Source organism: Porites lutea, chromosome 9, assembly GCF_958299795.1.
Source record: "Porites lutea chromosome 9, jaPorLute2.1, whole genome shotgun sequence".
NCBI lineage: Eukaryota > Metazoa > Cnidaria > Anthozoa > Scleractinia > Poritidae > Porites > Porites lutea.
The window spans coordinates 27,039,837-27,055,944 of record NC_133209.1 but is presented as its reverse complement, the minus strand read 5'-3'; the positions used below and the strand labels follow the sequence as shown (position 1 = coordinate 27,055,944).

Below are 16,108 nucleotides of genomic sequence, written 5' to 3'. Positions count from 1 at the left end.
GAATAGCACCTATCACGGAAAAACAACCAAAAAAACCATGAGTTAAGGCATACTTTGGAATGATATCTTCAGGGCCGAATTCTGTCACACAGTCATACTATCAATCGCTGCAAACATGCCTTCCTCTTTGCTGTGTCTCGCACATTTGGGTGAATTCGACTGATGAAAAGCCTCTGATAAAGGATTTAAGAAAAAAAAATAAAACAAAACCTTACCCGCCACCAGAAAAGAAGCTGAGATAACGGCCGCGATAACTGGAGGTTTTACGGACGAACCGAAGACATTTGACTCTTTCCATCCAATGATTCATAGCGCGCTCTATGACGCCGCGCACGTTATCTATGAAAGACAAACTATAGTCAGGTGAGTTTTGTTTAAAAGGGACACACAACAAAAGGAATCCCGTTTTTATTCGATTAAGCGCTCTCCTATTAAATTTTTGGACGTTGAGAGTGGGCGCTTATTCGAGTTTGGGCGCTTAATCGAATAAATAGGGAACCTCTAATTAAGATCTGGGACATGGCTCAATGGGGCATGATTCCTCCTCATCTCCCTCCGCGATCTGCGTAATGTTTCTTATCATACTAACAGGCTCATCCGATAATTGCTGATCAGTAGAATGCAAAAATAGCACTGTAATAAGTGAGCACTCAATTGGGAACTGAAGAAACACAATAGGCTCATTTCAGCTCGACTGCATTCACCCACAATCACAGACAAAAGTAGTTGGGAAGGTTGTACAACTTAACAATAATTCATTTTAATCCTCCAAAAAAAGAGTTTTCTCTTTTGCTAAATATCCCCCGTCCCTTCTATTCAATGTTGGAACGGAACAATTACGCGCACAAACAAACGTTTTGCTCAACATTGAACAATTACGCGCATTAACGTTTCGCTCAACATTGGGCCAGGGGCGGGAGGAGGAAGGAAAAAAAAGAGGTAAAAAAGGCAACCTTGCCAACACTTTTAACGATGATTGTAGTACCTATGGTGTAAAGACAGGGCTCAAAATAATTTTGGTCGGCCGTTGATGTTGACCGGCCCAACACATTTTAGCCCGATAATGGCTCATTTCTGACCGGTACCCATTCGTATATCTTTCATTGATAAATGGTACCTCTTTCACATTCCTAGCTAAGAATGCTGCATCCCTTTTAACTGTGGTAAATGCACCGTCTTTTGAATATGAATAAATCACAGTAAACCAGGAAGTTTTCTTGTCTTTTTCATAGCCTGCGTAGCTGGCGGGATAATTGTGCCTGTCAGCCATTTTAGATCCTCTCACAAATCGCAATGACAGATTTCTCTACCCTTTCTTATACTTCAACTACGAAATCCCCACGTGCACCCTTTCATGTACCTGAAGCCAGAAAAAAGTACCCCTTTCGGGCGGAGCCTCCCTGGAAAGGCCATTATAGGGAGTACCCCAAGGGCGGATTAGGATCTTAGGAGAGACAATGTTTTTTCGCTACTTTAGGTCAGAACTGATAAGTATTTTTAAGTACAGTAGCAAAATCAATGAATAGTTACAGTTGGATGGTGTGATTTCGTAAGGAACCTCTCTTTTCCCACTTCTTCCAACAGGCCATCGCAGATCACTGTTCCTGGTGTTAATAAGCGCCCTCCTAGGTCTTGGTTTCTGACCATGCGGCTTATCCGTGGGATCCTGCAGACAGCCCCTTGAATTGTCGCCCGGCATCAATATCCCTCGGCTTCTGAGGTTGTTGCGAATTTCTGACGTCATAATGATGTCACCTTGAAAGAGTTCATCTCCATCTGCATAAAAAAAGTGGCTGTTACATTGAATGTCTGCGATACGGCCACCCCGTCAATCAGTAGACTACCACCAGGCTCAGCTGCGCGAGTTTCGGGCATCTTTTAGAGGCGAAGCAGGAGAGCAAGAATAGGACGTGACCTTTCCTCGCCCCAGACTTCTTACTCTTTCGCCGCCTTAGCCGCTAAAATTTTAGCCTGCCTGGCAAGCATCTCTGATCGAGTTATTTCGCGAAAGTTGGAGCGAAGCAAAAAAAATTAAATAAAGTGGATGGAAAGGGAGAAATCGGAAACTCCCCTGCCCCTCTATTCCTCTTTTTTGCTTCCGCTTCTCGACCAATTTTCTCGACAACTCGCGCGGAATCGCTTGCTACGGTTACCAAAATTTTTCCCAGACCTACTCGCAAGATGGTCAAACAGCTACTTTTACTGGTCCGAACAAAAGTAAAGCCATTTCCTTTTGAGCTACAAACTCGTCAATCCGCAACCCCCCCCCCCCCCCCTCCCCCCACTCCCTCTCGTTGATCCAACGACCATGATTTATTAGTTCCCTAACTCGCCATTTGGGGGAAATCGCGAGAGATCACGGGCGAGCGCGCAGCAAAGGAAGGGGGAAACGAGAGCGCTTCGCCAGCCCCTTGTTCGCCTGCTCGCAGGCTAAATGTAACACCACCATGCCCAGTGAAACATGATCAGAATTTCTGACCGTGATCGTATAAATAGGCTACTGGTTCCACTGTACCTTATTTTGATTCTAAAAAATACTCACTAGGCTAGTTTTTGTTTCTTAATCCATACCTCGGCAAAAATGTTGCTGTCAGCAGGTCAGCTCGAGTAACAACGCTAAGCTAATGAGACAAATAATTACAGGATAAAATACACACCCCCTTTACGGTCACCCGCTTAATATGCACACCTCTTTATTATGGATCGTTTGCTTTGTCCTCGAAGAAAAAAAGCCCGTACATTTTCTCTAAATTCAATCCTGTTAACACGGACACTTTCTATGCCCCCCTCAGGGTCCATATTTACGAGGTTTGCTTGTAATTTAATTACTGACCTCGAGATTTGCCGTTGTTTGTTTCTGTGGACTCAAGGATGGTATCAAAGACAGGCTTGGTAGTCTGTTTTGCTGTGAAGAAAGGACAGAAACACTCACACACTTTAATACAAATACAGGATCTCAAGAAAAAGTAGGCTGCGTAGCAAGCGTTTACGCATGAGTTCGTCGAGCATGTTGGGACGAGAGCAAAAGAGGGAAATGAAGGGGGAGGGGGAGTGGAGAGAAGGACTCGTCCTACCCCTTCGATCCTTCATATCTTTTGCTCTCGCTCCAACTTTAGCGTAATAAATCGATCTGAAACGCTTGCTATGCAGCCTAAAGAAAACGCTCTGGCCAGTCCACGTTATTTCCTCGGAGGTTTTAGCCAGATCCCAGTATCCTTCCTGCCGTAGCCTATTCCAGGCTTTTAGATAGTGGGGAGCGGGCGTAAAATTAGTTGAACGCCTGGAACAGGGTATTCCTGCCGTCATAAGCTACGTAATGGTAACAGGACTGAGTGGAGTCCAATTCGGTCTGTAATCATACGAGTGATTAACAAAATCGGACGACCGCGTAGCGGGAGTCCGATTTGTTTACGGGTATGATTACAGACTGAATTGGACGACGCGAAGTTCTGTTACCAATTAATCATAACTTTAACAAAATTTGTGATACAATAGGCTATTTTTTAAACCAAAACACAAGAAATTCGAAATTTTGTTTTGCTAGCAGTGAAAAAAAAAGCTATTTGAGCGCGCGCGTGATGGCGCGTACTGTCCAATTAATTAGGCATGACGCGTACTGTCCTATTAAACTGTCCAATTAAGGCTGAAATCAGGGCAGTTGAGAGCCAATCAGATTTAACAATTTTGTTATAGTTATGATTAATACTTTAATCAGTTCTTTCTGTCCCTACTAGCCTATCTTTATTCACGTTCTTATAATCTAGCCCATCATAGTACAGAAGGTCAGTCAAGCGCATATACAAATAGTTGTTCCATTTAGACCGACTGGCAACGGTAGAACCCGCTAGTAAACGGCTGCGTAACAGACTAGAAAACCCGCCGGCTTTACACATCTTTGATGGCAACTATTAACTTCTAATCCTATTGAGATACTAAATTCCATGGGTACTCATGTTGACTTTGCGTTCTGAATATATCACAACACACCAAATGTCTCCTTTCTTAACAGGAAATGTTCGGAAAATCATCGAAAATCTTCAAAAATCGCTGTGATGTTTTTGAAATCCCAGTCATTTGACTCACAAAAAGATGGCGGGTATACCAGAGGGTTTTTTCTTTCCTGGTTCCTTACTTCGCGGCGAGGCCGCTTTTATATTAAACCGTGCGCACTGGTTATTTCATCCTACGTAATTCGAGAACGGATCTCTGGAGACAGGGTTAGGGTTGATTTCCAAATGTCGAGGTAATTTTTACGTGTTACTCGCGTAAATAAAATAGAAAAAAGTTATGAAGTTTTGTGCTTAAACATGAAGTTTAGCGAGGTTCAACTTTTACTTTTTCGCGCGATCTTTCACACATTGCCTCTCCTTTACATATTTGCGAACGTAAATTTCACACAGGTACCACAGGCATCCCAAGCTCACGTAACGAGTGTGTATGTAAATTTTCTCTCAAGAGAGCCGGTGTCGCTTTACATTTAGCGACCGTTGAGACTTTGTATGAGAAATAAAATACCGAGGTCTGTGAACGCAAAATACCATTTTCTTTTTTACCTTTTTCTATAAAATAAATAAGGGAGACTTACCTTTGATGTATTCCATCTTAGGTAAGTCTCCTTTATTTATTTTATAGAGAAAAAGTAAAAATAAAATGATATTTAGCGTTCACAGACCTCAGTATTTTATTTTTCATACAAGGCCTCAACGGTCGCTATATGTAACGCGACATCGACTCTCTTGTGAGAAAATTCACATAACACACTCGTAACGTGAGCTTGGGATGCCTGTGCACGTACGCACATAAGAATTACGCGACAGTGGAAATCCCCCGGGAAATCCACCCTGCTGCTGCTAAAATATTTTACAGTGCAGTGACGAAGACGAAAGGGCCCTAATTCTCAGAAACCTTTGACGCGCTTGCCACTTAACTAATTATTGACCAGAAAAATAAGGAACAGGAACTGCTTGTGTTATTTTATCTATGTGCTTGGAGATTGAGACTATTTCTTGTCTCCTATACACAAACACGTTCATACGCACGGTGCGAAATAAGAAATGTTCTCTTACCACAAAGTCCAAATCGTTTATGCTTATCATAATCTTCGTCCAGTGAGCACCACTCGCGGTTAAAGTCTTTTGTGATGCAGTCGTAATAGGTTTCTCCGCGATATGTGAAGGGAAACACACAGCATTCTCCACTGGTTGTGTTCCGTGTGTCGCAGACCTGGTCTGTAGAATAACCAGGTAGAATAAGTCATCAGCTGTACTAAAACATCACTCAACTACTCTGTATTCATTTATTCCAAACTACAATTAAGGTTCCCAGTTTAACATGGTATTTCTGTATCAGTTTAGGTATTGTTTTGAAAGTGAATTTTGCCAACCGTGCACTCTTTTACCTGTTGGAATGAGATGAGATGGCCGTGCTTCCTCAAGGCGACCTAAGGACCACTGCGAAGCGAACAACAAACTTGTAAAAAAGAGCAGCGTCATCGTCCAGAGATTAAACGCAAAGGTTTCTTCTTTAACACAGAAATGACCGCCCACTATTTTATAGGAGAATTCTAGGGAAAGCGAACGTGAGCAACAACGAGGCGTTTGCCCGTCAGCTGAGTTCTGCGTAGTATTCAAAAAATTTCACAATGCATTTACGTCAATGCAAAGCAGCAGGAGATTTGTTACCTTATTTTTATATGCTTTGTATCATATCTTTTTAGTTTTTCATCGCCTTTTCTTCTACAATGTGCGCGCGGCCAATCTTCTCTGACCGGAAACGTCCTGATCACAGCCTCACAGGTCCACGGGCAGGATCCTATTACGATTTCCTGAATACTTTTTCACCTTGCCTTCTCAATAGAAGTTTATAAGGCAACTAGTTTATTTCTCTTTCTTGTCTTGTCAACCATGAAGCTGGAAAATTCATTATTTTCTCCCTGATTCTACAATTCATAGTCTGCCAAAAGAAAAAAAATCTTATGATCGTGTATGCCTTTTGATGTACAGAGCGTGAGACAGTCTTGCGCACGCACGCACATTAGACCATTTTACGTACAGTTGTACGTAGGCCCTGTCCACACTAATGCGTTTTGAAAAGTATGCGTTTTCATTATCATCGAAAACGAATCGATCAATTCGAGTCCACACTACTGTTTTGATGCGTTTTCGACTGTCCACACTAAATCGTTCGAAAATGATAGAGCTCGCTGCACGTTGTGATGTAAGCTGAACTCTATGCGCATGCCACAAACCCAAGCGCTTGCGATATTTTCGGTCATCGCTTTCATTTTTATGCCTTTTCGATCGTCCACACTCTTACGATATGTATGCGTTTTCGTTTTGATCCTTTTTCAAGAGCGTTTTCAAATCGATGCGTTTTCGATGAAAACGCTCGGCGTATTGTTGTGGACGAAAGGCCTAAACTCATCGAAATGTATGAGTTTTCAAACGAAAACTCATTAGGGACTGTGCAATAATTATCTGGAGGGGGGGTTCTAAAATTAGCAAAGTAGGCCTTAAAATAAAGTTGCACCCCCCCTGAATTAAAGTTAAAATAACTTCTTGTCCACCCCCGTCTAGAGGGGAGATTACTTTCAACCCCCCCTCCCCAACCTCCGATCCCCCCTACTTCCCTCTTTACCTTTGCACTACTTCTGGTATGTCTGCATCATCAATAAATAAAACTTGGAAGCTGCGCTCCACATAATCGTCGCCTGATGAACCACCTTCATACTCGGTTGACTCCTCTTCAGAATCACTTGAGGTATCATCATGAGAACTGGAGGGCATGTTTTCATCATCATCTTCGATGTCTTCATCAAATGTTCTTGCTACAGAACCATCTGCATGCTTAAGTATTCGCTCAACTAATTGTGCCTTGTTTCCAGATACCATTAGACCTTCTTGCCTTAGATAGAGCCGAAGTTGCTTGTTAGTCAGTCTTTCAACATCGTCTCTGCTCTCCCAACAAATATCTTCTGGAATGGTGTTTCTTTCCAGATTTCTTTTGTCTGCTTTTAGAGCCAAGAATTCAAGGTGCTGAAGATATCTTCTGCATGCTTGCCGTATGGCCTGGTTATCAGAAGAGGTCACTTTCTTTGCAACAAACATCTTCTTCACTTGTACACTAGGAAGGATACTGTCAACCTCGCTTGGAGCCAAACGAGGTTCATCAACTGGGAGATACTTTCCTGGCGAGGACGGATCAAGGGCTGGCAATGGAGATCGTGTAATGGGAATGCCACCTGTCCAACCTTCTTCCTCGCATTCATCGCAGGTTGGGTCACATGAAAACTTCAAGTACTCAAGGTAGTATTGTCCTTGCTTCACATGGGCATCTTTCATCTTTTGAAGCTTTGAAAAAACTCCGTTCCCGCATATTTTGTGTCGTTGCTGTGGAGAAGCCTTCCTCCATTTAAGAAGGTACTTCGAGAGATGAAGCAGGATGTGACTTTCCGGATGGTAGCTGGCAAGGGAGATCAGGAAGTCATTCTTTCCAGGACCCGATTCGTCATGAATGCGCTGTGCAATTTGGTTGGCCATTGACCAAGTATTTGCTTCCTCCCAGGCAATGCAGTGTTGTTCTATGTCTTTCAAGCACATTCTTTCCAATTCTGTAGTAGGAAGCCCATGAAAAGGGTCATTGGGTGGGGCGACCGGACTTCCTGTCGTAAGAGCTTCTCCAATTGCAGCATTAGTGCGTTCTGCCTCGTTCTGCGCCGAGTCATGCGGCGCCCTATGCAAACGAATACGATGGTCTGATTCAAGCAACTGGCACACCAGAAGGAACAAGTCCTGGACTTCTATATTATGGACACCTGCTCCAGGACCTTTGTCTGTCAATTCTAAGACATTGTTAATATTAATATTTCTTAAAAGATTCCAAAAATTGATTTTGATTAGCTTACATGTAATATACATTATCTTGAGTCCATGGATTGAGATCAGACCTCTCAGTTTAACTTCTAACCCCCCCTACAAATGTTTAAGAAATTACATCTTACCCCCCCTACCCTGCGCTTTGGTTTAAGTTCAGGCCCCCCCTATTAATCTTAGAACCCCCCCCCCTCCAGATAATTATTGCACAGTCCCTTAGTGTGGACAGGGCATTAGGCTTCGAGTGAATGTGAGAATGAGGTTGACCTTGCCTTGTTCTGATACCCCGGGGGGGTACTGCCATATATGGGCTATATAGGTATGTGCCGCTGTGAAGGGCATGGTTTTCAAGCAGTTTACTCTAGGATAGGGTGTATAAATCAGAGCGTTTGGGTCTAGAATAGGGTATCATTTTTCAGGAAACTGATCAGTTGGTTGAAGATTTTTTCTAGACTAGGGAAACAGCTACTCTAGGATAGGGGGGATCTGGGGAGTTTACTCTAGTATAGGGTAGCAAAATTCAGCTGAACTAGCTCTGGTATAGGTTAAGGGTTCCAAGGTCCCAGCGGCACATCCCCACCCAGAAATTCCTAAAGTACCCCCCCCCCCCGGGTTTGATACAAACCTCTTTTGTTGTCTTATGGAAATTATGTTGGAAAAATACTAGTTAGCATAAGAACAACATAATTTACATAATAAAGCAGGAGGGGTCGTATCAAAACAAGGTCAACTCTAGCCTCGTTTCCATCTATAACTGTAAAATGTTCTATTTACCGGAAAAAATTTTGCCTAGCACAGTAGACAGCAAAACTGTTTGTTTTGTTTTTTTCCTTCTTCTTCGTTCATTTTAGGTTCCGGGGAGGAGGGCGGGCTCATTTCCCGAACAGCGGCTTGTGATCGAACCTACGCCCATTTTCACTATCGCTCAGCTCCAGGACCTTTGTTTTTGAGACCTTTACTTACCAGTAGGCTAGCCGGTCTGGTTAATGCAAGACGTTTGCTTAATACATGTTTTGTTGCATATAGCCTGTGTAGCTGGTGGTATTGTGTAGTAGTCGAGTGAGATTTGGCGGCGGAGCCGTCACGAGCGGCGAAGCCGCGAGAAATATCAACCACCTCGTCTCTACTCCCTTTTTTGGAACACGGCTCCGCCGCCAAAACTTTAATCTCGCACCCACACAGTACCGCCTGCTACGCAGACTATGTTGCATACGAACTGTTTGCCATTAACTCGGTGCTACTCGACTTCCTTGCGTACTGACAGGGAACTTACACGGATAGTGGACCTTACTTTACGACTGGAAAATGATATTGAAAGCGATATTTGGTGCTCCTAGCCGACTGACAGAATAAACGCACAATTTCCCGTCTATGGTTTGGGGGGTAAGGGGGGCGGGGGGGGGTGTGGTTGGGGAAGGAGTGGGAAGCGGGAATTTTGATAACAAGCGGGAGCGGGATTCCTTTTTTTTATTGGGTTGGGATGCGGGAAAGGGAAAAGTAGCGGGATACAGTAATTTAGTCAGTGTCGTGACTGCATTTTTTATCTAATTAACTAGCACTGACTGAAAAAAAGACTCTTTTGTGTAGACCTCCTTTGTAGTAGTCGCCAAGAAAATGAGGCCTGTCAAGTTTATCCATTATCACCTTTGCATGTTTTCTGATTATTCTGGTACATGGTAAAGACGGCGTGCGCGAACTTTCCAAGGAGAGGTCTGGCTAGAGTGCTAGGTCGAAAAACGAGGAAGAATTAAACTAGAGAGAGACGCGAAAAATAAAGCGGTTTTGTACAGGTTTTGCGCGGAATTCTATTTTATTGATTTTATTTTTTTTCTCAGTTTGTGTAACCAACATTTTCCATGACCCGTAGTCATAATGGAATCTAGCAGTAAAGCAATCAAAACATCCACCTACCCAACTGTCCTGGCTGTTTTCCAAAACGCAAGGACTCAAATCTAAGTAAACCTTCTTTTTAATTTGTACTGATGCTCGGACAAAAAAATAAGCAAAACAAGAAACTTAAAGCTGCCTATTGCAAGAAGGTTAGTCTTATATAACGTTTATTTCAATACTGGAAGCAAGGAACTCGTAAAAAAATTAAGGCAGGATCGGGATTCGAACGTAAAAAAGGACGGTATACGGGATAGCGGGATTAAGAACAAAAAACAAGAGGGAATGCGTGATTTGGAAAACTTTATCGTGCACCCTCTTACTTGAGGATGGCTGAAAATTTCTAGATGACCGTTCCATTCATGTAAAATTTTCGAAGCTTATCTAATAAATTCCCTATAACTAGGACTTTCTAAAGTTTAATTTTTTACATTTCAATGCCCAAGTTATGCTATTTTTCGTAAAAAAAGTAAACCCAGGAGTAAACATAACATTTTTGGATTCAAAAATGTGATGGAGGAAGGAATCAGAAAAATTCTCCCTTTCGTAGCACGTTAACTGGGATCTAAAATTTTCGGGAAAATAATACTGAAACCCTCGTAACTTCGAAAAGACTCAAGTTCCCTAGGATGACCGAACAGGTGCAAATTTTGTAGCCCCCCCCTAGAATGCATACTTCTAGAATCTGGATAGCCTAAAAAGTGTTTCTAATGAGTTTAGGAGGAAACCGTCGTTGGGACCCCCTGAACTGTTATAATTACAGTAAAAGAAATCAATAAACAGATTTCAAACAAAGTTTATTTATAATCGAGAAATTGCTCGTGTATAAAAATCACCACGCATTGTTTTTTCCTAGGTTTCTACTTCTTGGTTTTATTTTCAGTTTGTTACATTCAGTAGCCATGCATAACGCATCAGCAATTGTTGCAGGTTTTCTTGCATTCTGTAGACATGTAGGTCTGGAACCTAGCGTGATCACAGTAACGTTTCCAGCCTGTACAGTACCGATTGTTGTCTTTACAGGGCGTGGTACCTGTTAGGAGGGTTAGGAAAAGGTAAAAACTGAAATTAACTTCAGTAATTCTTTTAAATTAACCTGAATTTTATAATCAGTTACTAGTTTATCTCCTCAGAGTGCAATGCCTGCATATGCTGTACCTAACTAGAGGTAATTGCTGTAGAATTTTTAGACGCCGTTCGTGATGGGGAAGGGGGGCACTCAACAGATTTTTATACGGGGAGCTCATTCTCTCTTGGTCCAACACCTTACCCTTTTATATAACATTTTTGCCAGAAAAAGTACCCATTTCGTTTACATTCTCAAGGGGTTTAAGGCCTGGGTCAAAGGTGTGTTCTGAGCATATGAATGATTGGCAATATCTCAGACTACGAGACCTAGAAGAAAATGAAGTTTTCTCCACAGGTAAATCGTGAGGTTTTCTTGTGCCTTAACGTTTAAAAATTGAAAATGAAGGAAATTGGCGAATTGGTGGCGAATTTACTTTGTTCGGATAAACAAATTGGCATTTCTGAAAGAGGATAAACATACCTAACTTTCTACGTTTGGAATGAATGTACGCGAAGTTTAAAAATAAATTTTTAAATCATTAAATTTGGACATTTAAAATGATGTTTTCCTTCATAATTTCTTATTGAAGTACAACGGACGGTCATTCCAAACGTGAAGTGTTAGAAATATTTAATATGAATTAGAAAAATGTTATTGCTTGATTTCTTTTCTTAAACCGGCCACTAACTGGTCAATAATTTACAATTTTTAGCAAAATGGTTACGTGACATATCACGTGATTTATTAACACAATATTCATACTTTAAAATGTTAAGGACGATGAGTTCTTTACGAGTGCCAAATTTTGACTCATTGCCATTATCTATGCCAAAGTTATAGGCAACAATTCATTTTTCTCAGCCAAACCCCTTAGTCCCAGGCCTTAAACTACTTGAGTTCAACTGAAAGATAGTACTCCTTTCACATATCTACTTAAGAACACTGCATCCCTTTTAAGTGCTGTCTGAACTGGCCCGTCTTTGACTTTGAATTAATCGCGAATAAAAAAGGGTTCTTGTTACTTTCATAACCTGCCATCAGTCGGCCCTTCTTCCCCTTTTCTTCGCCTTATCATAGGTTAATGAACCCTTTACTGCTTTTTCATATACCCGAAGCCGGAAGTACCCCCTTCCTCGAAGGCGCCATCCACGTGAGTTTATTTTTCAACACGGATATATTTTAGCCTGCGAGCAAGCTCTCCGGGGCGCTCTGGCGGCGGGGCGGGAAAAGGAAGGAGAGCTTGCAACTACGACGTCTGGTTGGCGAAAAACTGAAAGCCCAGTCGACGGGGAGCCACGGGAATTGGGGGTGGAATTAAAATTCCAGAGACGTAGTTGCAAGCTCTATGTCCTCTCCCGCCGCCAAAGGGTCCCGGAGAGCTTGCTCGCGGGCTAACAAATTTAGGCTCGATTTCCGCCGCCCTCGCGGTCCACCCAGGAGCGCGGGCTCATTTTCCAAACAGCGGCTCCTTATCAAGTCTCAGACTTATTTTCTCCCTGTTCATCCGTCTACGATCCCGATAAACGGCGTTTCATGAACACCAGCTCTATGGAACGTTTTTGGTGAATTTTTCGCAATTAAAAAAGTCTTTCAAGGTTACTCACATTTTCTCTGATGACTAATTCAATGGGGGAATTAAAGGCAAAAATGATCTCCTTTTATTTCTTTCTTTGGCCCATCGCTGATACTGTAAAGGCCTCGTTTTATATTTTCTGTCTAGTTCGTCTAGTTCCGTTCCATAACTCTTGCTCAATTTTTTGATTTCTTAGTAAAACCTTATTCACTGTTTCTAACCTTTGCAAAAGCAGCTCCTTCTACAGTTTGTCTTCATGAATCCCTGCCATTGGCCTCTAGTGCAGTACCCTACTTTTTCCCAGTACGGACAGTTGTGATGCTTGTCTCTGTATTGGCAAGCTAAAGAGAAAATTCGTGAACCATTCATATTATTCATGCCAATCGGACTTTTACTCCTACCCAGATCTTACTCTGTGTTAGCCTTGGGAGATCTGGGTACGAGAATAAATCTGACTTATAAACTTAACCTGCTTAGCGGTTGTAATTCAACTTTAATGCTATTAAGGATATACTCCCAAACAGAGTACACTATCGTAGGAGATAAAATAAACATGACAATAAAAAATAAATAATAATAATAATAATAATAATAATAATAATAAATATTTATCAGTGAACGTTAACAGAGTAAAATTAATTAAACGTACACGTAATGTAAGAGTTAATTTTGTCTCAGATTGGATAATGATTGGGGAGGAATAGGTCCGACAAAAGGGTTTTTTCAACAGCGTAACCACTTGTAGCTACTTGTTATTATTTTACGGAAATCTGATGTTTTTCAAACGGAATCTGGAAACTTATAGCCTGCCACTGGTTGCACGGGTTATTAACATCTTCTTTATCTCACCTGATGGGCGAGGTGTAGGCTTTGGTGGGGGTTTGGTGACCCCAGGGCTGGCTCCACAGTACAACAGATTCGCTTGCTGAATGTCCTTCTTGCTTAAACCATACCGCTGACCAAGGTTAGTGCGGCCGTTCTTGCCGACTATAGTTTTCGCTCCTGCTCGGTTGGCGAAAGCCGTGGAGGAATAGTGCATGATACTATCGTAGTCATAGGAGACACCACGACTGTCGATACGTTCGGATCCATATTTGTGGAAGTTGTATGCCATTCCTGTAAGGTTAGACAAAAAATACTTAAAAAAATACAAAAAATACATGTCTACATATAACCAGCCAATGGAATGATGAATGAGATACGGAAAAGAAACGGAAGGAAAACTGGAAAAAAAGATCTGTAAAGTTGAATGAGTATTACCGCGCATCTCTCTCCCCAAGTTTTCAATGACAGAAGTCTCCACCCCCTAACCCGTGTAGATGGCTGACATTTCAGGTTACCCTATTTTGGACTAAAGTACATAACTCCGTCGGGGGCTGAATCAAAATGAAGACTTAAGTATTATGCATTCGATTCAATGCATGTTCAAGAAATATAAAAAGTTGTACTCATCTCATCAGATGATCTCGTTCGGTCGTATTGAGAAGACCATTACCTAGTTTGCATTTGTTCAAATAGAGTTACTGTACTTATACGTACTGCACGTTGCAAAGTACTTTCAGTTCATTTTGCGTCACTTAGCGAGAATATAGCCTGGCACCAGGCTCCATAGTGGGAAAAAAAGGTAAAAAAACGAAGTGACTGACCAAAAAAATCGACGAGCTAACTGCGAGCCTATTTTTGGCTCTCGCCGACTTTTGTTTTCGCCTTTTTCAGTCCTCTACTGCAGAGCCTAGTCCCATTGGGCGAATGGTAAGCAAAAATTCAGGACTGGTAAATTTCGCTCCGGAATCACGTTTACCATTTGTACAAAACAGTTCTATTTACCAAAAAAAGGCAGCGAGGAAATGGCCTGAAATTAGTATCAAAGATTGCTTGGAAGAAATGGAACACGTATTTCCGTTTGCAACATTCCGTCCGAAAAAATAGGACTACCTTTTCAGATGTTCCATTGCTCCCAGAAATTTTCTTGTGACTTGTTCGTAAGGGAATTGTCTTCACCTTTAATTGTCGTTAGACAAATTTTTTGCTTTTGCTGTTTTCAGACTCAGCTGAAAATGCTATAATGCTCTTATCGTGCAACCGAAAATGACCAAACTTTTTCAGTTAAGCGACAATAACAACAAGCTAACACAATAAAACGACATCAAAAAACGTTTTCCATCTCACCTTGCTGTATGTTGTTCCAGTTGATTGTTACGTACGAGTCTCTATCGGGACGGGATTGCTCGTGCCAGAGACCTAAGGCGTGTCCTGTAATGTCAGACAATTTAAAAAAAACACGTTAAATACCAAAAAGCACCCCCGAGACAGGACTGCTTCAAACAATACCCCGTCCCCGGCCCCGAAGGGCTGGACTTGCCCCGGGGGTTGCCCGGGGGATGGTAATTGAACCATACATTAGCGAGGGTTCGACTTATCCGGAGTCGACTGTAGTAACACATTCATTTCAGGGACAACTAAAAATCCCACCATTTTTGTGCTTTACCTATCTCATGGGCTACAACACCCAAAGAGCCACAACCATTTCCAATCGATATTTTCTGAGCACCGGAGCCAGGCTGGCGACCCACCATGGAATAGCACCTGAAACAAACACAAATACGTGGGAAAATGAGTTACCCGGGGCGCTTTCCATTTAGGAAAAATTGCCGGTTCGACGGGGAATTTTCCGCAACAAACAGACGATCATCCGAGGTATTCCACGTTTTCCATTTCAGCGAGTTTAAAACAGCCTTCAAGGACGTGATCGCCACGAGCAAACAGTGCGACCGATGAGATTGCAAACGAGGCTCTATGGCTGGAAAACTCTTACATTTGACCCGATATGTTTTCGTAATTTCCAACCGAAAATTTTGCCTAGTAAATGGAAAGCGCCCCCTGTATTACGTTACGAAAGGGCTGTTTACAAAGAGAGAGGGCGAAAGATCCTAACAATTAAAAATTCTGGACTGGTAAATTTCGTTCAAGAATCGCGTTTGCCATTTGTGCAAATCAGAAATGGCCTGAAATTGGTATCAAAGATGGCTTTGAAAAAATGGAACACGTATTTCCGTTTGCAACATTCCGTCCGAAAGAATAAGACTACCTTTTCAGATGTTCAGTTGCTCCCGGAAATTTTCCTCTGGAACGACTCAAAAATGTTTTGTTCCATTTTCTTTCTGTAAATGATAAACAACTTGGGACTTCAAATATGCCTTTCTCTTGGCTGTCTCTAACCACATTTCATTATTTTGGGTTAGCCTCGCACGCAGACGTTCTTAGGCGTTTGGGTGGCATCGATGACGAGTCTATGATAAATAATTTAAGAAAAAAGGCAATGCCTTACCCGCCACCAGAAAAGAAGCTGAGATAACGTCTGTGACTGGAGGTTTTACGCACGAACCGAAGACATCTGACTCTTTCCATCCAATGATTCATAGCGCGCTCAATGACACCCCGCACGTTGTCTATGATAAAAAACAACGGGTCACTGGTGTAAAAAGAGAACGTTTTGACTTAAAAAGAATTCCCAAGGCAAAAGATCACAAAATCCCTTTCCTTCTGCCATCCATAACTGACTTTTAATTATTCTCTATGTGAATTGAATAAAACGAGACGCAATACTTTTTTTTGTCGAATTATACTTGTTCTTCGGCGGTTAGCGCTGTCAGTGCCAGCCTTTCTTTTTTCCTTCCATAGGATACAAATTCAAAAACAGTTCAAAAA

General features: G+C 42.0%; 1 protein-coding gene across 1 annotated transcript in view; it reads right to left on the bottom strand.

Moving 5' to 3' along the window:
• The window catches only part of LOC140949121 (high choriolytic enzyme 1-like), a 10,506-nt gene extending 5,014 nt beyond the window's left edge, over nt 1–5,492 (bottom strand). Inside the window, exons 1-6 of the mRNA XM_073398356.1 lie at nt 5,399–5,492; nt 5,067–5,252; nt 2,834–2,905; nt 1,531–1,776; nt 216–339; nt 1–9 (exon numbers count right to left, since the gene is read on the bottom strand). The exon at nt 1–9 is cut by the window's left edge and continues 89 nt beyond it. Coding sequence (XP_073254457.1) covers nt 1–9; nt 216–339; nt 1,531–1,776; nt 2,834–2,905; nt 5,067–5,252; nt 5,399–5,492 — 731 coding nt within the window. The remainder of the gene's footprint in view (nt 10–215; nt 340–1,530; nt 1,777–2,833; nt 2,906–5,066; nt 5,253–5,398) is intronic.
• Between the last annotated feature and the right edge of the window lie 10,616 nt (nt 5,493–16,108).